The sequence below is a fragment of the Microchirus variegatus genome, assembly GCF_963457635.1.
Source record: "Microchirus variegatus genome assembly, chromosome: 2".
Taxonomy (NCBI): domain Eukaryota; kingdom Metazoa; phylum Chordata; class Actinopteri; order Pleuronectiformes; family Soleidae; genus Microchirus; species Microchirus variegatus.
The window spans coordinates 44,754,758-44,777,526 of NC_139803.1; the positions used below are offsets into that span (position 1 = coordinate 44,754,758).

At 40.2% G+C, this 22,769-nt stretch overlaps 1 protein-coding gene across 2 annotated transcripts in view; it reads right to left on the bottom strand.

Moving 5' to 3' along the window:
• Positions 1-2,434: 2,434 nt before the first annotated feature.
• Positions 2,435-22,769, bottom strand: part of exoc6b (exocyst complex component 6B) — a 55,555-nt gene continuing 35,220 nt past the window's right edge. For both annotated transcript variants that reach the window (XM_083910066.1, XM_083910065.1), the window contains 4 exons: positions 20,080-20,221; positions 18,510-18,583; positions 6,773-6,885; positions 2,435-4,306 (listed from right to left, as the gene is read on the bottom strand). In XM_083910066.1, coding sequence (XP_083766192.1) covers positions 4,180-4,306; positions 6,773-6,885; positions 18,510-18,583; positions 20,080-20,221 — 456 coding nt within the window. In that variant the 3' untranslated portion in view covers positions 2,435-4,179. The remainder of the gene's footprint in view (positions 4,307-6,772; positions 6,886-18,509; positions 18,584-20,079; positions 20,222-22,769) is intronic.

Here is a 22,769-nt window from a genome sequence, read left to right on the forward strand (position 1 = left end):
TATAGTATGTCGTTTTTGCCAAATTTTTTATTTTCCAAAAATGATCACATTATGGACGACATAGTATAGTAGGACGTACTACATCGTATAGTATGACGTTTTTGACAATTTTTGGACGAAAAAAACCTTTTTCAAAAAAATGGTCAGATTTTGGACGACATAGTATAGTATGTCGTTTTTGTCAAATTTTGGACCAAATTTTTTTTTCCAAAAATTTTCACATTATGGACGACATAGTATAGTAGGACGTACTACATAGTATAGTATGACGTTTTTGACAAGTTTTGGACCAAAAAAACGTTTTTCAAAAAAATGGTCAGATTTTGGACGACATAGTATAGTATGTCGTTTTTGTCAAATTTTGGACCAATTTTTTTTTCCAAAAAATGTCACATTATGGACGACATAGTATAGTATGACGTTTTTGACAAGTTTTGGACCAACAAAACGTTTTTCAAAAAAATGGTCAGATTTTGGACGACATAGTATAGTATGTCCTTTTTGTCAAATTTTGGACCAATTTTTTATTTTCCAAAAATGATCACATTATGGACGACATAGTATAGTGGGACGTACTACATAGTATTTTATTACATTTTTGTCAAGTTTTGGACCAAAAAAAGTTTTTCAAAAAAATGGTCAGATTTTGGACGACATAGTATAGTATGTCGTTTTTGTCAAATTTTGGACCAATTTTTTGTTTTCCAAAAATGATCACATTATGGACGACATAGTATAGTAGGACGTACTACATAGTATTTTATTACGTTTTTGTCAAGTTTTGGACCAAAAAAACGTTTTTCAAAAAAATTGTCAGATTTTAAACGACATAGTATAGTACGACGTACTCCATAGTATAGTATGACGTTTTGGACAAGTTTTGGACCAAAAAAATGTTTTTCAAAAAAACGGTCAGATTTTGGACGACATAGTATAGTATGTCGTTTTTGTCAAATTTTGGACAACATTTATTTTTTTTAAAAATGGTCATATTATGGACGACATAGTATAGTAGGACGTACTACATAGTATAGTATGACGTTTTTGCCAATTTTTGGACCAAAAAAACGTTTTTCAAAAAAATGGTCAGATTTTGGACGACATAGTATAGTATGTCGTTTTTGTCAAATTTTGGACCAAATTTTTTTTTCCAAAAATTTTCACATTATGGACGACATAGTATAGTACGACGTACTACATAGTATAGTATGACGTTTTTGACAAGTTTTGGACCAATAAAACGTTTTTCAAAAAAAATTTCAGATTTTGGACGACATAGTATAGTATGTCGTTTTTGTCAAATTTTGGACCAATTTTTTGTTTTCCAAAAATAATCACATTATGGACGACATAGTATAGTAGGACGTACTACATAGTATAGTATGACGTTTTTGACAAGTTTTGGACCAATAAAACGTTTTTCAAAAAAATGGTCAGATTTTGGACGACATAGTATAGTATGTCGTTTTTGTCAAGTTTTGGACCAAAAAAAGTTTTTCAAAAAAATGGTCAGATTTTGGACGACATAGTATAGTATGTCGTTTTTGTCAAATTTTGGACCAATTTTTTATTTTCCAAAAATGATCACATTATGGACGACATAGTATAGTGGGACGTACTCCATAGTATAGTATGACGTTTTGGACAAGTTTTGGACCAAAAAAATGTTTTTCAAAAAAATGGTCAGATTTTGGACAACATAGTATAGTATGTCGTTTTTGTGAAATTTTGGACATTTATTTTTTTTAAAAATGGTCATATTATGGACGACATAGTATAGTAGGACGTACTACATAGTATAGTATGACGTTTTTGCCAATTTTTGGACCAAAAAAACGTTTTTCAAAAAAATGGTCAGATTTTGGACGACATAGTATAGTATGTCGTTTTTGTCAAATTTTGGACCAAATTTTTTTTTCCAAAAATTTTCACATTATGGACGACATAGTATAGTATGACGTACTACATAGTATTTTATTACGTTTTTGTCAAGTTTTGGACCAAAAAAATGGTTTTCCAAAAAATTGTCAGATTTTGGACGATGATGTCGTTTTTGTCAAATTTTGGACCAAATTATTTTTTCAAAAAAGAGACATTTTGGACGACATAGTATAGTGTGACGTACTACATAGTATAGTTTGACGTTGTGAGAGTAAGACTTGTGTCAGAGGTTGTGAGTTCAAATCCTATGATGTGATGAAGTTGTGGATGCTTTACTAAACTATGACTTTTGTCTCCAAAGCAACAAACTCCTCATTAATCACATTCATCACAGCAGACACCCGTGTCGTCTCAGAGGTCAAAGTTCACTGTCCTGCAAAGAACTGAGACAGAAGAAGAACTTTGTGTTTGTGTGGGAAAAAGAGACGGACACACAATTCAGTTTAATATTTAGTGGTTTAATGCAACAACACAACACACTTACAAACTTACAACAAAATCTACGTCACTTTAATTGTACGATACCTACGTCACATGTTCACGTCTTTATCTCACTTTGAGACAGACATTTCCAACAGGAAACTGTTGTAAACCACTCACTCTCCCACACCAAAGTCACTCACTCTCCCACACCAAAGTCACTCACTCTCCCACACCAAAGTCCATAGAGTAAACCAGTGATTTTAACATCACAGCACACAGGAGTTCACAGGAGTTGTTGATCCACTGCTGCCTCCATCACTAACTTACAATGACTGATTTTGACAATTCGGCTTTAAAAAACCTTGATTATAATTTAAATCAGTGACACAAAGTGACCACACGAGGCAGCAGAGGACCAGCAGCTCCTGTGTCCCTTTGAGCTAAAATCACTGGTTTTCTCTATGGGCTTTGGTGTGAGAGAGTGAGTGGTTTTATAAACTTGAGTTTCCTGTTGTTAAAGTCTGTCTTACAGTGAAATAAAGACGTGAACATGTTCCTTAAACATCAAACACCAGTTGTTGCTGCTTCATCGTCAGTGACCCTCGTTCCCTTTATTAACACCTGAAAAATACACAACTAAAGAAACACAAAACATCATCAGCAAAGATGTTGATTTCATTGATGGAAAAGTCTTTAAATCCTTTTAACTAACAAACACTGACTGATTCCCTTTATAAAGCACACACACACACACACACACACACACACACACACACACACACACACACACACACACCTGCAGATTCCAATGCTATATTATTATTGCACCAAGTTCAAGAAAAAAAACATTAGTTCCAAAAATCATCAAAAGTGAAAATACGTTCTGTTAGTAAAGTTTATGGAAGACGTGACGTTCACACTTTAAGACTAAAACACATGACGATTATAAAACGATGAGTCATGTTTGGCAAAAAAATGCCGTATCATCGCGACGTCAGGGGAAACCTCAGTAACTAACGTTCTGTTCATCGTAATCTCGTTCACGCGTGATCCTGAGTTCAGTGCTTTTAAAAAAACAAAACAAATAAACTTTAAACAAAAACTTTCTGTTGTACATTCAAAAAGTGCTGAGTCATCGTGAGCGACGACGCGGAAGACGGAGGAGCGAAGAAAAAAAAATAATCAGCTGTTCATCGATTAAACTGACGCAAGTTCAACTGGACGACGCTAATCACGGGAAGACAACGTTTATCACGATTTAACGTGAACGCGGCTCGCTTTAGTGTTCACATCGCGGAAAAATCACGTCTGACACGAGATGACATTTTTCAACTTTTGCAAAAAAGTCACGACAACGTGACGGCCAATCATCGCAGAGATTCTCCAGACGACGTCACAGATTTTTGCGTGGACGAGAGACACTTAAGAGCTTCTTGTAGAAACTCGTCTCCGTCTGTTGATCGTGAACTCGTGTTTAAAATCGCGATGACGCAACCCAAAGAATTTGCGCGTTACTCTGTCGATTTCACGAAAGTCGAGCGGAAACTGAAAGATTCCATGTTTTTAACGTTTGTTTGTGACGACGTTTTCATCGTCAAATCAAAGACACAAAGAAAAAAACCTGTACATTTTTGAATCTGTTGATAAGAATTAACCTGGTGGGCGGAGTTACATGATGTGGGAGGAGTTTGGAGCGACCAGGAGAATTTCTTCCTCTGACCCCACAGCACCACCTGGTGGTGAAGACGTGAGTCCAGGTGAGCGGTGAGACGTGGGCAGGGGGTCAGGCGTGGGCGGGGTCATGTGTGGGCGGGGTCAGGCGTGGTGCTGAGCGATGAGGCCGCGCAGCTGCTTGATGACGGCGTCGATGAGTCGCTGTCGGTCTCTGTCCGTCTTCCTGAACTGAGCGAAGACGTTGTTCTTCCTGCTCGTTTCCTTCATCCTGAAGACGAGGACAACGAGAGTCAGACAAGTGTACACACACACACACACACACAAACATTCTTGTACTTGCTGCATACTGAGGACCAGCATTTCCACTTTATAAATGAACACAATTACAAATATCTACTCCATGAACGACATCTACAAAGAACTTTTTTTTGGTCCAAAATTTTACGTCATACTATACTATGTCGACCAAAATTTTAAAAAAAAATTGGGCCAAAAATTTTTGGTCTAAAATTTCACAAAACCATCATACAATATTATGTCGTTCAAAATTTGAAAAAAAAAAATTACCCAAAATTTTGGATCCAAAATTTGTCAAAAACGTCATACTATACTATGTCGTCCAAAATCTTTAAAAAAAATTGACCCAAAATGTTTGGTCCAAAACAAAATGTCCTCCAAAATTTGAAAAAATATTTGACAAAAAAAGTTTAGTTCAAATTGGACGACTATACTATGTCGTCCAAAATCTTTAAAAAAAATTGACCCAAAATGTTTGGTCCAAAACAAAATGTCCTCCAAAATTTGAAAAAATATTTGACAAAAAAAGTTTAGTTCAAATTGGACGACTATACTATGTCGTCCAAAATCTTTAAAAAAAATTTACCCAAAATGTTTGGTCCAAAACAAAATGTCCTCAAATTTGAAAAAATATTTGACAAAAAAAGTTTAGTTCAAATTTTGGACCAAAAATTCATACTACACTATGTCTTCCAAAATTTGAAAAAAAATTTTGACCAAAAATATTTGGTACAAAATTTGACAAAAACGTCATACTATACTATGTCGTCCAAAATTTGAAAAAATCTTTGACAAAAAATTTTTGGTCCAAAATTTGACAAAAAACTCATACTACACTGTCGTCCAAGATTTGAAAAAAAAAATTTGACCAAAAATTTTTCGTCCAAAATTTGACAAAACCATCATACTATACTATGTCGACCAAAATTTAAAAAAAAATTGGGCCAAAAATTTTTGGTCTAAAATTTCACAAAACCATCATACAATATTATGTCGTTCAAAATTTGAAAAAAAAAAATTACCCAAAATTTTGGATCCAAAATTTGTCAAAAACGTCATACTATACTATGTCGTCCAAAATCTTTAAAAAAAATTGACCCAAAATGTTTGGTCCAAAACAAAATGTCCTCCAAAATTTGAAAAAATATTTGACAAAAAAAGTTTAGTTCAAATTTTGGACCAAAAACTCATACTACACTATGTCGTCCAAAATTTGAAAAAAAAATTTTGACCAAAAATTTTTGGTACAAAATTTGACAAAAACGTCATACTATACTATGTCGTCCAAAATTTTAAAAAATCTTTCACCAAAAATTTTTGGTCCAAAATTTGACAAAAAACTCATACTACACTGTCGTCCAAAATTTGAAAAAAAAAATTTGACCAAAAATTTTTCGTCCAAAATTTGACAAAACCATCATACTATACTATGTCGTTCAAAAATTTGAAAAAAAACTTTTGACCCAAAATTTGAAAAAAACCTCATACTATACTATATCGACCAAATTTTTTAAAAACATTTGACCCAAAATTTTTGGTCCAAAATGAAATTGAGTATAGCATGTTATAGCAACCTAAGGAAGTGATTTCATTGAAAACAAAGTGAGGACCGGCCAAAATGTCCTCACTTCGTAAAAATGACCTCACTTTGTTGGTTAAAAACCCTCACTGGTCCTCAGTATGCTGCAAGTACAAGAACACACACACACACACACACACACACACACAGCAGTGCAGGAAACATGAGTCAGCACATTTAGTTGAACTGTCCCTTTAAAAACAAACATGCTGTCTTTGAGTCATAATTTTGTATGTGTAATATTTCACACAATTTTCAAAATAAAATGTATTCATTCCTTCATGTAAATTCACACACACACACACACACACACACACGTGTGCACATGCATGTGTTCATCACACACACACACACAGGAAATACTCACGGCTTAAACACCCTGTCACAATAAAATAAAAATAAAAATGAGAAAAAAGATGATGAAGATCAAAGACTTTGTTGTCAAATGTTTGTTAGTTTTGTCGAGTGATTTTTTCTGCTGATGTCGTTTTACTTCAAAGCAAAAGTCTGAGATAGTTGTTGCTAAGTTAGCCTAGCTTAGCATAAGTTTTAGCCAGTGGGATTTTATTTTGTTAAATCAGAAAGCTAGACTAAACTTTTTTTTTTTTTTACTTTTTATAGCCCGAATGCTAACATAAGCTAAGCTAATGTTTTATCATTAAAAATCTCAATTTGAAACAATTTAATTGCAAAAAGTGCAAATTTGATCTTTATGTAGATTTAAATCAATGTTTGATTTAATTGTCAACGATTCATGAGAGTTTAATGACATGAGTTTCAAAATAAAAGCTTCTATCATTTGTCTGATTGTGTTTGGAACATGATGATGAAGATGATGATGATGATGAAGATACTCACTTGTCGAGCAGCGTCAGCGTCGTGTGAGGATTCACTCGCAGATATTTACACGACGCCTTTCCGTAATCTGCCAAATACGTCGACCAATCCCACTGTGTAAACAACTCCAGTAACTGTAACACACACACACACACACACACACACACACACACACACACACACAGAGTCAACTTCCTGTTTCGCCTTCACATTAAAAGACCGAGAATAACAATGAAATGTTTTATAATGTGTGATTATTATATTTGACATGAAATCATCTTTAAACTTTCATTTAAACACTCATCTATGAGCCCCAGTGCACTCTGGGTAACACACACACACACACACACAGAAACCATATGTGAGCGAGGGAGGAGGAGGAGGAAGAGGAGGAGGAAGAACAAAACTAAATGAGAGAGAGAGAGAGAGAGAGAGAGACAGAGGACGAGTTAGAGAGAATGAATGAATGTCTGATTATTGAAAAACTGCTGAGTCATGATGATGCAAAGTGTTTATAAAACTGTTAATCTGAATTTATTAATCTTAGATTTAACTCATGAGGACAAATGTGTCTCCTAATGAAGGACAAATGGGACAAACTACTCACTCTCCCACACCAAAGTCACTCGCTCTCCCACACCAAAGTCACTCGCTCTCCCACACCAAAGTCACTCGCTCTCCCACACCAAAGTCACTCGCTCTCCCACACCAAAGTCACTCGCTCTCCCACACCAAAGTCACTCGCTCTCCCACACCAAAGTCACTCGCTCTCCCACACCAAAGTCACTCGCTCTCCCACACCAAAGTCACTCACTCTCCCACACCAAAGTCACTCACTCTGCCACACCAAAGTCACTCACTCTCCCACACCAAAGTCACTCGCTCTCCCACACCAAAGTCACTCGCTCTCCCACACCAAAGTCACTCACTCTCCCACACCAAAGTCACTCACTCTCTCACACCAAAGTCACTCACTCTGCCACACCAAAGTCACTCACTCTCCCACACCAAAGTCACTCGCTCTCTCACACCAAATTCACTCACTCTCCAACACCAAAGCCACTCGCTCTCTCACACCAAAGTCACTCGCTCTCTCACACCAAAGTCACTCGCTCTCTCACACCAAAGTCACTCACTCTGCCACACCAAAGTCACTCACTCTCCCACACCAAAGTCACTCGCTCTCCCACACCAAAGTCACTCACTCTCCCACACCAAAGTCACTCACTTTGATTTTAGTGAATTCAGCTTTTAAAATATTGACTTTAGACTTAACTCAGTGACACAAAGTGACCACACGAGGCAGCAGAGGACCAGCAGCTCCTGTGTCCCTGTGAGCTAAAATCACTGGTTTTCTCTATGGACTTTGGTGTGGGAGAGTGAGTGGAAAACAAGATTTTAGCCACTGACCAAAGAAATCAGTAAACTAAATCAACGTCAGTTTAAGAAGATAATGTTTTTCTCCACAGATTCAGATGAACTTGAGGTGAATTAAGAGACGAAGGAGGAAGTTCAACAAAGAAGATCACACTGATAAAGAGAGAGAGGTCTTTACAAAAAATGTGAACCACACACGAGCGAGCGAGCAGGTTCCTCCATCACACACACACACACACACCTGACCCTCGGTTCACCCTCCACACACACACACACACACACACACACACACTCTCTCTCTTCACCTCTCGCTGAACTTCTCTCTTCGTCTCGCTCTCCCTCTCTCACCTCACCATGACCTCACTCTGCACTATCACTCCTGTCTGCTCACACACACACACACACACACACACACACACACACACACACACACACACACACACACACTTCCTCTGATTCTTCAGTGTTATTTTCTCATTTCTTGTTGTCGTTTACTCTCATTTATACTAATGGTCTCTCGCTCTCTCTCTTCCCTCCTTCATCCTAATCTCACCCACTCCTCCTCCTCTCCTCCCTCACTTTCTCCTTAGTTTAACAGACTTGTTGATGGTTTTTCCAGCTTTATTTGTTTAGAATCGTCAGGGAGTTGCTGCGTTTTACACACACACACGCACACACACACACACATTCTTGTACTTGCTGCATACTGAGGACCAGCATTTCCACTTTATAAATCAACAAAATTACAAATATCTACTTCATGAATGACATCTATAAAGAACTACTGGTTGCAGTACCATAAAATGTCTGCAGGTGGAGCCCCAGAGCAAATAGGGCTGGAAAACTTTTTCGATTGTATTTTATTTTTTTAATTTTTGGTCCAACATTTTACAAAAACGTCATACTATACTATGTCTTCCTAAATTTGAAAAAAAAAAAATTGACCCAAATTTTGAAAAAAATGTTGACCCATATTTTGGAAAAAATGTTGACCCATATTTTGAAAAAAATGTTGACCCATATTTTGAAAAAAATGTTGACCCAAATTTTGAAAAAAATGTTGACCCAAATTTTGAAAAAAATGTTGACCCAAATTTTGAAAAAAATTTGACCCAAAATTTGAAAAAAAATTACCCAAAATTTGAAAAAAAATTACCCAAAATTTGAAAAAAAATTTGCCCCAAAATGTTTGGTCCAAAATTTGAAAAAATTAATTTGGTCCAAAACTTGAAAAAAGAAATTTGGTCCAAAATTAAAAAAAAAAAAATTTGGTCCAAAATTTGGTTAAAAAAATTTGGTCCAAAATTTGATAAAAAAATTTGGTCCAAAATTTGATAAAAAAATTTGGTCCAAAATTTGATAAAAAAAAAAGGTCCAAAATTTGATAAAAAAATGTGGTCCAAAATTTTAGAAAAAGTCGTCCAAAATTAAAAGTTTTGACAAATTGAGTATAGCATGTTATAGCAACCTAAAGAAGTGATTTCAATGAAAACAAAGTGAGGACCGGCCAAAATGTCCTCACTTCGTAAAAATGACCTCACTTTGTTGGTTTAAAACCCTCACTGGTCCTCAGTATGCTGCAAGTACAAGAACACACACACACACACACACACACACACACACACACACACACACACACACACACACACACAAAACTCCTCTTCACGTCCATGTTTTCTGTATCTCTAACAGAGTAAAGGTCAAAGGTCACTAAAAGCAAAGGAAAGTGGATTTTTACTTTTATCAGAAAACACAGCCATGTTGGCTCCATCATCCATCACTCATTCATCCATCCATCCTTCACTCATCCATCACTCACTCACTCATCCATCACTCACTCGTCCATTTCCCAGAGATCAGTGCAGCTCCTGGTTTCTCTTAAAGAGACAGTTCAGGTGTTTGGACATGAAACTGAAAACCAGGCTGAGAAGAAAACAAAAAGACTCAGTTTGAGTTTCTATGACGTCTGAGTCACATGATCATGTCTTTATCTTTAACTGTGAGACAGAAACTCAAGTTAGTAAACCACTCACTCTCCCACACCAAAGCCCATAGAGAAAACCAGTGATTTTAGCTCACAGGGACACAGGAGCTGTTGGACCTCTTCTGCCTCGTGTGGTCACTTTGTGTGGACTTTGGTGTGGGAGAGTGAGTGACTTTGGTGTGTGAGAGTGAGTGACTTTGGTGTGTGAGAGTGAGTGACTTTGGTGTGGGAGAGTGAGTGACTTTGGTGTGAGAGAGTGAGTGACTTTGGTGTGTGAGAGTGAGTGACTTTGGTGTGGGAGAGTGAGTGACTTTGGTGTGAGAGAGTGAGTGACTTTGGTGTGTGAGAGTGAGTGACTTTGGTGTGTGAGAGTGAGTGACTTTGGTGTGGGAGAGTGAGTGACTTTGGTGTGGGAGAGTGAGTGACTTTGGTGTGAGAGAGTGAGTGACTTTGGTGTGAGAGAGTGAGTGACTTTGGTGTGGGAGAGTGAGTGACTTTGGTGAGGGAGAGTGAGTGACTTTGGTGTGGGAGAGTGAGTGACTTTGGCGTGTGAGAGTGAGTGACTTTGGTGTGGGAGAGTGAGTGACTTTGGTGTGGGAGAGTGAGTGACTTTGGTGTGTGAGAGTGAGTGACTTTGGTGTGAGAGAGTGAGTGACTTTGGTGTGAGAGAGTGAGTGACTTTGGTGTGGGAGAGTGAGTGACTTTGGTGTGAGAGAGTGAGTGAGTGACTTTGGTGTGGGAGAGTGAGTGACTTTGGTGTGGGAGAGTGAGTGACTTTGGTGAGGGGGAGTGAGTGACTTTGGTGAGGGAGATTGAATGACTTTGGTGTGGGAGAGTGAGTGACTTTGGCGTGTGAGAGTGAGTGACTTTGGTGTGGGAGAGTGAGTGACTTTGGTGTGGGAGAGTAAGTGACTTTGGCGTGTGAGAGTGAGTGACTTTGGCGTGGGAGAGTGAGTGACTTTGGTGTGGGAGAGTGAGTGACTTTGGTGTGTGAGAGTGAGTGACTTTGGTGTGTGAGAGTGAGTGACTTTGGTGTGAGAGAGTGAGTGACTTTGGTGTGAGAGAGTGAGTGGTTTACAAACTTCAGTTTAACAGTGAGATAAAGACATGATCATGTTCTCAAAAACGTCGTAGACTTAAACTGACGTAGATTTTATGTCTTAAATCCGTTCTTTTCTTTAAGGAAACTTCGTACAAACTGCACTAAAACAAACTTCACCTTTAATCGTAAGTCTTTTCTTTCTTTTAATCCACTTTAATCCACAAACGAGGTCATAAAAAGCCTCATGTTCATGTCCTCATAAAGACGTCTCTGTCCTCCTTCACTTTGACTCCTGTCCCTCATCATCATCATCATCACGTCTCTCTGAGGTCAAAGGTCACCACAGACCACGCTGACACCTGTCAATCACAGCTCTGTGTGTGTGTGTGTGTGTCTGGAGAATGTTTAAATGTTTAAATGTTTAAAGTTGGTCACGTCTCAGTCGTCTGTCGTCGTCTTCACTTCCCTTTGCTTTAATCTGTCCATCTTTCAGCTCAGGTCAAAGGTCACAGAGAGGAAAAGTGTTTTCTTATCACTTTTCTGGGACAAAGGTCAAACTACGTCTAAAAAGTGTCTTATTTATCTAAAAAAACTCAACTTTCATTTTCTATTTATTACTTTTACAATAATAAATAGGTGAAGCTGTTTAATCCAGATTAAAATAAGATGAAAGTTAATTTATAAAGAACATTTTGTCTTTTACTGAATAATTATTGACTTGTTTGGTTCATAATCTTTATATAATTCTTTATAAGAATAAACCGAAAAACTGCTGATTCATTTTAAAGTTAAGGATCTACTGATTTATTCTATAATCCACAATAATCCATATTAAACTCCATGTTGACGTTGAGGTGCAGATTTCTGTGAAGAAGCTAAAAGCCTCAACTGTTGACCTTTGACCTTTGACAGCCACAGGTCAAAGGTCAACACTCAGTGTCTTTGTAAACTTTCACTCAATCTGAGGACAAACTTCACCTCATTTACTTCACATTTATTTAACATTAACAGGTTTTTTTCCCCCCAAAAAACTACGATTTTTTAAAACTTTAACTAAAAGTCAGTGGTTTCCATGGTGACGCAGTTAAACCTCAGTTTTCTTTGATCACGTCTGATCCAAAAAGTAACAACTTTAAATATTTCCTTCATGTCGTCGTAACTCAAAGTCTGTTTTTAGTTTTCTGAAGGAGAAAATACACAAACACACACACACAGGGATTATTAAATTATTGAGATTCACATTCACTGATAAACGATCATTTAACGACAAAACAGCTCAACTCTCACTGGCTCCGCCTCCTCTGTGTCACCAAAACAGGAAGTGGTTGAAAGATATGACACACACACACACGCACACACACACACACACGCACACACACACACACAGAAAACGATGCTGAGGTCAAACCTGATAACGGTGAACAATGATGTGACCACGGTCACCACATGGTCATCAGTGTGTGTGTGTGTGTGTGTGTGTGTGTGTGTGTGTAACTGTATCAAATGTGAGTTTAAACCACATTGACCTTCCTCCTCCTCCCCCCCCCCCCTCCTGACCGCTGCTTGACCATTGGTCGGAAGTTTAGCGTCGTCCAGCTCCACTCCCTCCTCGACCAATCAGAGAGCAGGATAATGACCATGGTTTGACCTGCACTGACCACGATAAGAGACGACCACAGACGGGACAGGAAGTTCAACCAGAGGCCGAGCAACACACACACACACACACACACAATCAGATGGTCATCTCTGTGTGTGTGTGTGTGTGTGTGTGTGTGTGTGTGTGTGTGTGTGTGTGTGTGTGTGTGTGTGTGTGTGTGTGTGTGTGTGTGTGTGTGTGTGTGTGCAGCCTCCCTGACGCCGTTTAAGAGGAAGAAAGTGAATCAGAGTGGAAAATAGACGAGATTAGAGATTAGAGACAGATTCACAGTCAGGAGTCGAAAATAAAACTTTTCTCTGGCTCTAAATCAACACTGTTAGTATGAAATATGAGAATATAATGTGAAATTAAAGTCAGATTAATGTCGGAATTTTGAGATGAAAGTCAAAATAAAGTTGGAATATTCAGATTAAAGTTAGAATAAAGTCGGAATTTTGAGATGAAAGTCAAAATTAAGTGGGAATATTCAGATTAAAGTTAGATTAAAGTTGGAATTTTGAGATTAAAGTCAGAAAAAGTCAGAACTTTGAGATTAAAGTCAAAATTAAGTTGGAATATTCAGATTAAAGTTAGAATAAAGTCGGAATTTTGAGATTAAAGTCAGAATAAAGTTGGAATATTCAGAAAAAAGACCAGAGTCACTTTTAACTCTGCTTTCTTTTCGCTGACTCATAGTTTTCTCTCTCTCTCTCTTCCTCTAAAAGATCGGCGGGCGATCATTTAAACGTCCGTCTGCTGCTCATCCTCTCATCATCATCATCTTCATCATCATCATCATCATCATCCTCTTTTCTTCTCAGATCATCTGGCTCTTTTCACCCCTCCTCACTCATCCATTCATCCCCCCTTCTGAGGGCGGTCAACGGAAGAAGAGAAGTGTCAGCCTCCCAGAGAGAGAGAGAGAGAGAGAGACAGAGAGAGACAGAGAGAGAGAGAGAGAGAGAGAGAGAGAGAGAGAGAGAGAGAGAGAGAGAGAGAGAGAGACCACCCTGGACGTCCGTATCACTTTCACCTGACTGAACTCTTTCACTCTTTTACTCCTGATCCTTCGCTTCTTTTTCACATTTTCATTCATTCATCCGTGTCTCGTTTTCTGAATTCACAATCTCACCCTCTCTCTCTCTCTCGCTCTCTCTCTGCTGTCATCTCTCACTTCATTCATCCCTCGTTCATGACTTTCATCCACTCTTCTCGTCTTTATTTTCCCTCTGTGTGTTCACGTCTCTGAGGTCAGAGGTCACACACACACACACACACACACACACACACACACACACACAGCAAAAAGAAAGCAGAGATTAAAGTGACTCTCAGGTCACATGACGTCACTGTTGAACGTTTCAATCACGTCAAAGTCTTTGTCCTTCACGTTTTCATTTTATTCAAATCTTTTTGATTTTTAAAAATATAATAATAAGTTTATTTGACTTGAATTATTTAGATATAAAAAGTCAGAATTCTGACTTTAATCAAACTTTAATCTCAAAATTCCAACTTTATTCAAACTATAATCTGAAAATTCCGCCTTTATTCCGAGTTTAATCTCAAAATTAAACTCTGAATTTGACTGAATTGACTTGAATTTCAGAATTCTGACTTTAATCAAACTTCAATCTCAAAATTCCGACATTATTTTGACTTTATTCTGATAATTTCGTCTTTATTCTGAGTTTAATCTCACAATTCCGACATTATTTTGACTTTAATCTGAATATAACATTCTCATATTTCATACAAACAGTTGATGTGTTGATTTAGAGCCAGAGAAAAGTTTTATTTTAGACTCCTGACTGTGAATCTGTGTTGATAATCTCTAATCTCGTCTATTTTCCACTCTGATTCACTTTCTTGCTTTTAAATGGCATCAGGGAGGCTGCACACACACACACACACACACACACACACACACACACACACACACACAGTGACCACACTCCTCAGGAATGTGACGGTCGTCTTTCCGTCCTCTGTCCTCGTCGTCACTGAAACGTCTCATAAAGTGAGACACTAAAGACAGATTACCTGGATTAAGTGAAGATAACTGAGTGAAATAATTGTATAAAACACTGTAAATATAGTTTAATGATAAATTAAGAATCTTTTCTATAATCTTATCGCTCCACAGTGTCAGCGTTCCTCAAAGCTCACGTTTAAGTCCCTGACTTTTTAACGTCCAGGTTTAATCTCCAGTGAAATAAAGATGTTTTCAGGCTCATCAGCTGCTCAGAGCGGCCAGCAGGAGGCGCCCTCTCCGTCTGTCACACCACACGTTTTCCCCCCGAGGCTGAAAACGACACCGCTGCACTTTGACGCGATGCTAATTTTGACGTAAATAGTGAGCGACAGAAAGAAAAACACGTCCATTTACCGTAAGAAGGAAAACTCAAGTGTTTCTGGGAAGAAAAACAAAGTGAGATTATTTTATTCCCTGATATAAAAACACACTCTCTGTTTTTAATAAACAAAACTCTCCTGCAGATTATCATCTGCTCGGGTCAAAGGTCGACACCGCGAAGTCAAACTGGAGTCAGGATTAAAGTCTGGCTCAAGTGTGACAGATTAAAGGAGTTTACGTTGGATTAGGAAATCTTTAAATGTGACGTTTGATGAAAATTTAAAGGAGATTATTTTTTAAAGGTTTATTCTTTAAGAAAACACTTCGTCTGTCCTTGACTTCAGGTCTGAGCGTCAGGACGTGAAGACGAAAACAACGAAGACGCAAATAAAACTGAGACAGAATCAGGACAAGGTTTTTCCTGACGAGAGATTACGTCACAAATGTCCTTAACCATGATTTTGGAGTTTAATCTCAAAACATGAAAGTCTGCGAATCTTCACTTTATCTCAGTCTTCAGGGTCTCACACACACACACACACACACACACACACAGGATAACAGTTATCACACAGTGACATTGGTTTTGGACGAACTCTCGAGGTAAAGGTCAGGACACTAACGTCACAGAGAGGACACACACACACACACACACACACACACACACACAGATCCTGTAGAAAAGTGCTGTTAAAAATCGAAAAGTAACAAAAACGTTCTCTTTCCTTTCTTAACATAAATCACATTAACTGAACATTAAGTGGCCAAATATGTTTTAAAATAAAAATATAACTATTTCTTGGGGAGCGAAGATCTTTGTTTCCTCAAACTAATCAAAGAAAAACAAGAAAATGATGACAAACGATGACAATTACTGATAAAAACATGTGTTTCAAAATGAATGAAACTGGGTTTGATTTAAAGTCAAAAAGTCTGTGTGTGTGTGTGGGTGTGTGTGTGTGTGTGTGATGTCTCAGCTCTGTCCCAGGACCCCAGAACCTTCCAGAACACCAGGACTAGACCAACACAAACGACCCCGTCAGCATGATTTATCGACCATTATTCTCACACACACACACACACACACACACACACACACACACACACACACACACACACGACAACACACACATACGCACGCACGCACACACACACACACGATAACACACACACACACGCACGCCCGTAAACGTCAGTTATAAAATCCTAAAAATATAACAAACATGAAAAGTTTGTCTAAAAACGTAAACACACACACACACACACAAGTGAGAGATGTGTGTCAGGCAGATGTGCGTGCACACACACACACACACACACACACACACACAGGGGGAGGAATTCCCTCTCTTTTGATATGATAAAGGTTAAAAAAAACAAAGGATGAGAGAAAATGAAAGAGCTGAAAGACGAGGAAACGACGACGATTCTGATCAACACAAGAAAAGAGAGGATGAGGAGGAGGAAGAGGAGGAGGAAGAGGAGGGGGAGAAGTAAACATGGATGCCACATGAATGCAATTTTTCCTCTCCTCTTCCCCCCTTCCTCCTTCTTCTCCTCCTCCGAGCGAGAGAACAAGAGGCACTGCATCATCCCGACAGCAGGAGAAAGAGAGGAGAGGAGGGAGAGAGAGGGAAGAAAGAGGGATTGTGACGGAGGAATAAAGGGCGATCCATCTCTGTCTGTCACCTCATTCATTACTGCTGCTCTGAGCTGCACGGCCATCCGTCATCTGCTGTCACACACACACACACACACACATTACAATACACACACTCTACAACACACACACACACACTACAACAACAACCACAAACACACATCAAAGACAGGAGGCCAGACACACAAACTTTTAACTCGCTCTCCGCCCTGTTTCACACATTCACTGTGATCACACACACACACACACACACACACACACACACACACACACAAACCTTCACTAAAGCTCTTCGCCCCGTTTCACACATTCACAAAGATGACACACACACACTTGTTGATGGGAAACACAAACTTCCTCGTGCACACTCTCACACTCACACACACACACACACGTTCACACTCTCCTAACAAACGCTGTTTTTCGCAAAGTCGATGTGCGACAACACACACACACACACACACACACACACACAGTGGTGCGTGTTGACTCCGCCCATCTTCTTCTTCTCTCTCTCTTTTTCCCAGGACTAAAATCTAACACTCGGTCGTTTCTCGAGAAAAAACTGAAACAAAATCTCGATTCACTTTAGTCTTAAAACTTTTCAGCCAATCAAAGATCGATCGAGTCGATCGGAAGATGAAGAGGAACTGTTTTATAGACCATCAGTGATGATGATGATGATGATGCTGTTACACGTGTTTAATCAATCTATGCCAGTCAAGTGCCACACACACACACACACACACTCTCACATATGCACACTCTCACGCACACACACAGACACTCACGCACGCACACTCTCACACACACACACACACAATATCACACACGCACACTCTCACAGACACGCACACTATCACATATGCACACACACACAGACACTCACGCACACACATTCACACGCACACACTTGCACATGTACGCACGCACGCACACTATCACACATGCACACGCACACTATCACACATGCACACGCACACTCTCACACGCACACACTCACACATGCACTCTCACACACGCAGACTCTCGCACATGCGCACTCTCACACATGCACACTTTCACGCACACTCACACATGCATGCACGCACACACTTGCACATGTACGTGCACACACACACAGTCTCATGTTTAATCTCTAAAGTCACTTTTCCGTCAAACTCGACTCAGTTTAGCTTCGGTCGCATTGTTTTCCACAACTTCATAGCTCCTCCTCCTCCTCCTCCTCCTCCTCTGTGTGGGCGGAGTCATCAAATGAGTGACAGGTGAAGCAGTTGTTTCAGAACGGTTCAGTTGTTCAGACTCTGATCGTTTATGTTCTCAGGGTTTTTATGTCTTTTTAACTTGACGTTGTTAACCTGTGAGTCTCATGTTGGACGTGACTGTGGACACACGTGACACGTCTGTGTTAAAATATAAAACTTTATCAACGTCTAAGGATGATGACGATGATGATGATGATGATGATCTCATCTTCATCTCTGCTGCTCAACCATGACGTGAATGTTATTTGTCAGAAATGACGACAAAAAACAGCCCGAGAGACGAAAAGAAAAGGATGGAGAGGAGGAGAGTGGAGGAGGGAGGGGGGTAAGAAAAAGATAGTAGGTTTAAAAAAAAGAAAAAAAAAGAATGAAGGAGCGAGAGAGAGAGAGAGAGAGAGAGAGAGAGAGAGGACGAGGACGGAGACAAAGACCTACTTGTCTCAAGTCACTGAAGGCCAGAAGCAACGTGTCGCCCTGGAAGCCTGCGACCGGACCAGCTCTGGCAAAACCTGTGGGAAAATACAAACCACACACACACACACACACACACACACACACAGAGAGAGAGAGAGACACACACACACACACACACACACACACACACACACAGAGAGAGAGTGAAAAACTACATAATCAAAGACCTGGTTGAATTTGCTTTGCATCGAGATAAAACTGGCAGACAAATGACAGACTGAGGAAGAGGAGGAGGAGGATGAAGAGGAGGAGGAGGAGGAAGAGGAGGAGGAGGAGGGTTAGGGTGTTAGAGTCATGTCGCTTGTTGAAAGACTGAATGAAGGAGTGAGAGAGTGTGTTTGTGACAGAGCAACGCTTTCTCTAGTGTGTGTGTGTGCAAGTGTGTGTGTGTGTGTGCGAGTCTGTGTGTGTGCGCGAGTGTGTTTGTTGTTAATGTGCAGCTTCGTCGTCGTGTTGGAGAACAGTAAACAACGGCTGGATTTTGAACTTGGGGTGACGCCTGAGTGTGTGTGTGAGAGTGTGTGTGTGTGTGTGAGTGTGTGTGTGTGTGTGTGTGTGCGCGCGTGTGTGTGTCGGGGTCGTACGGAGTGTGAGTCGAGGTCTTGGCGTCACTTGGCCTCCGTAAACAAGACGACTGGTTTTTACTGAGCGAGAAAGAAAAGAGGAGCGAGGGAGCAACACACACACACACACACACACACACACACACACACTCACGCACGCACACACACCTGCCATCTTCAGTGACCCTGTGACACACACACACACACACACTCTTCTCTATAAAGTGTATTCTGTCATTTTTATCATCATTAATCTTCAGATTATTTTCATCCTAATTTTTAATTATCTTTAATGTTATAAATAAATAAACTTTTCTTTAAACACTTTTTCATTCTTCTCTCTCTCCCTCTTTCATCTCTTTCATCTCTAATCCCTCTTTTTCTTCCGTCTCTTTTTAAATCTCACAGTTAATTTTCTCTTAATCCCTCCCTCCTTTAATCCCATCTCTCCTTTTCTTCTTTCATCCTTTTCTTCTTCTCCATCGTCTTGTTTCACCGTTTCTTTTCCCCTCGTCTTCCTCTGTAATCTGTAATCTCTCCTTCCTCTTTGACCTTTTCATTCATCCCTCGTTCCCTCCTCCTTTTCTCTCTCTCTCTTTTCTCCTCTCATTTTAAATTATTTCCATCCTTCAAATTCTTCTTCCTGGAGTGAGGAACTCCGTGACCTTGTGACCTCTGCACACGTCACACAGTTTGTTCCCGTTTATTCTTCTATTTCCACTTCTTTAATCTCTTCTTTCTTCTGTGTTTGAATCATGTTTTATGAAAATATGTCACTTTTTATTCCCGTTTCAGATGAAAATGTCAATTTATCTGAACTCTTACGAAGTCTTGTGTGTGTGTGTGTGTGTGTGTGTGTGTGTGCGAAGGAGAAGAGAAGATAAAAGTCAGAGATAAACTGGACGAGTAGAAGGAAACAGAAGCAAAGGTCAGAGGTCAGGGAGAGGAGTGGGGGCGTGGCCACCGACCTTCACACTCCTTGACGTCAGCGTTGAGCTGGTGTAGCGCCCCCATGGAGATCTGACGAACCTCAGGGTCGAGAAGCAGCTGCATCAGCGACGTGGAGATGTGTTTACATGCTGACATACAAGCAGTTTGAGCTACTTTACCCTGAAAGACAGAGATGATGATCTGATGTTAATATACACATTATTTATACATTTAAAGAGATTAAAGAACAGAGAAACACATTAAAAGGAACAGGCGTCAAGTACTCTCACACACCAAAGTCACTCACTCTCCCACACCAAAGTCATTCACTCTCCCACACCAAAGCCCATAGAGAAAACCAGTAATTTTAGCTCACAGGGACACAGGAGCTGCTGGTCCTCTGCTGCCTCGTGTGGTCACTTTGTGTCACTGAGTTAAGTCTAAAGTAAATATTTTAAAAGCTGAATTCACTAAAATCAGTCATTGTAAGTTAGTGATGGAGGCAGCAGTGGATCAACAACTCCTGTGAGTGACTTTGGTGTGAGAGAGTGAGTGACTTTGGTGTGGGAGAGTGAGTGACTTTGGTGTGGGAGAGTGAGTGACTTTGGTGTGGCAGAGTGAGTGACTTTGGTGTGGCAGAGTGAGTGACTTTGGTGTGGGAGAGTGAGAGACTTTGGTGTGGGAGAGTGAGTGACTTTGGTGTGGGAGAGTGAGTGACTTTGGTGTGGGAGAGTGAGTGACTTTGGTGTGGGAGAGTGAGTGACTTTGGTGTGGGAGAGTGAGTGACTTTGGTGTGGCAGAGTGAGTGACTTTGGTGTGGCAGAGTGAGTGACTTTGGTGTGGCAGAGTGAGTGACTTTGGTGTGGCAGAGTGAGTGACTTTGGTGTGGCAGAGTGAGTGACTTTGGTGTGAGAGAGTGAGTGACTTTGGTGTGTGAGAGTGAGTGACTTTGGTGTGTGAGAGTGAGTGGTTTACACATGTTCTTAAAAACATCACAGACTTTAGCTCCTTCAGTGTCTTCATTTACATCATTATTTCATAAAAACCTGTTCACAGCTGCTCAGACGTCATGTCGTCATAAAAACACAAACCTGAGGCTCAACAACTGTGTGTAACAAATTACACAACATCCAACTAAAGACATAGCAACAAGAAAACAACATGGACTCTGTGCACGCACACACACACGCACACACACACAAAGTTAGTGTTAATTAAAGACAGTGTTCAGGTGCAGTCAGGATGATGAAGTACCATATTAAGAATAAAAGCAGTGGAGGAGGAAGTGCATGACAACGCATTAATACATAAAACAACACACGTGTGCGTGTGTGTGTGTGTGTGTGTGTGTGTGTGTGTGTGTGCGTGTGTGTGTGTGTGTGTGTGTGTGACCAGTCATGACCTCTGTCATGACCTCCACGTCTGCATTCCAGCTGAATGAAACAGAGATGAAAAGAGGGAGAGATGTGAGAATGAGGTGAAAGAACTAATAAGTCTAAATAATAAAGGGGTAGTTCAGGGTGACTGCATGACACACACACACACACACACACACACACACACATACATACACACACACAGTGATGATAACTGTGTTGTGAGCGCCCCCTGCTGCAGAGAACTCCAGAAAACACGACTGCCAACAAAGACACAAGCAAACCAGGTTCAAGCCACTCAATAAAAGACTGAGTTCATCAAATCTGCATCAGTTAAAGTCTGTGTCTGCGTCACATGATCACGACTTTATCTCACTGTTAGAAAAGACTTTACCAACAGGAAACTCAAGTCTGTAAACCACTCACTCTCCCACACCAAAATCCATAGAGAAAATCTGTGATTTTTAGCTCACAGGAGCTGCTGGTCCTCTGCTGCCTCAAGTGGTCACTTTGTGTCCACACGAGGCAGCATGTGAGATGAGTGTGAGAGAGTGAGTGACTTTGATTAAGATTAAGAACCCTTTGGTGTGGGAGAGTGAGTGACATTGGTGTGTGAGAGTGAGTGACTTTGGTGTGTGAGAATGAGTGACTTTGGTGTGGGAGAGTGAGTGACTGGTGTGTGAGAGAGTGAGTGACTTTGGTGTGGGAGAGTGAGTGACATTGGTGTGTGAGAGTGAGTGACTTTGGTGTGTGAGAGTGAGTGACTTTGGTGTGGGAGAGTGAGTGACTGGTGTGTGAGAGAGTGAGTGACTTTGGTGTGGGAGAGTGAGTGACTGGTGAGTGAGAGTGAGTGACTTTGGTGTGGGAGAGTGAGTGACTTTGGTGTGGGAGAGTGAGTGACTGGTGTGTGAGAGTGAGTGACTTTGGTGTGGGAGAGTGAGTGATTTTGGTGAGTGAGAGTGAGTGACTTTGGTGTGGGAGAGTGAGTGACTTTGGTGTGTGAGAGTGAGTGACTTTGTTGTGGGAGAGTGAGTGACTTTGGTGTGAGAGAGTGAGTGACTTTGGTGTGAGAGAGTGAGTGACTTTGGTGTGGGAGAGTGAGTGACTTTGGTGTGTGAGAGTGAGTGACTTTGTTGTGGGAGAGTGAGTGACTTTGGTGTGAGAGAGTGAGTGACTTTGGTGTGAGAGAGTGAGTGACTTTGGTGTGGGAGAGTGAGTGACTTTGGTGTGGGAGAGTGAGTGACTTTGGTGTGAGAGAGTGAGTGACTTTGGTGTGGGAGAGTGAGTGACTTTGGTGTGGGAGAGTGAGTGACTTTGGTGTGAGAGAGTGAGTGACTTTGGTGTGGGAGAGT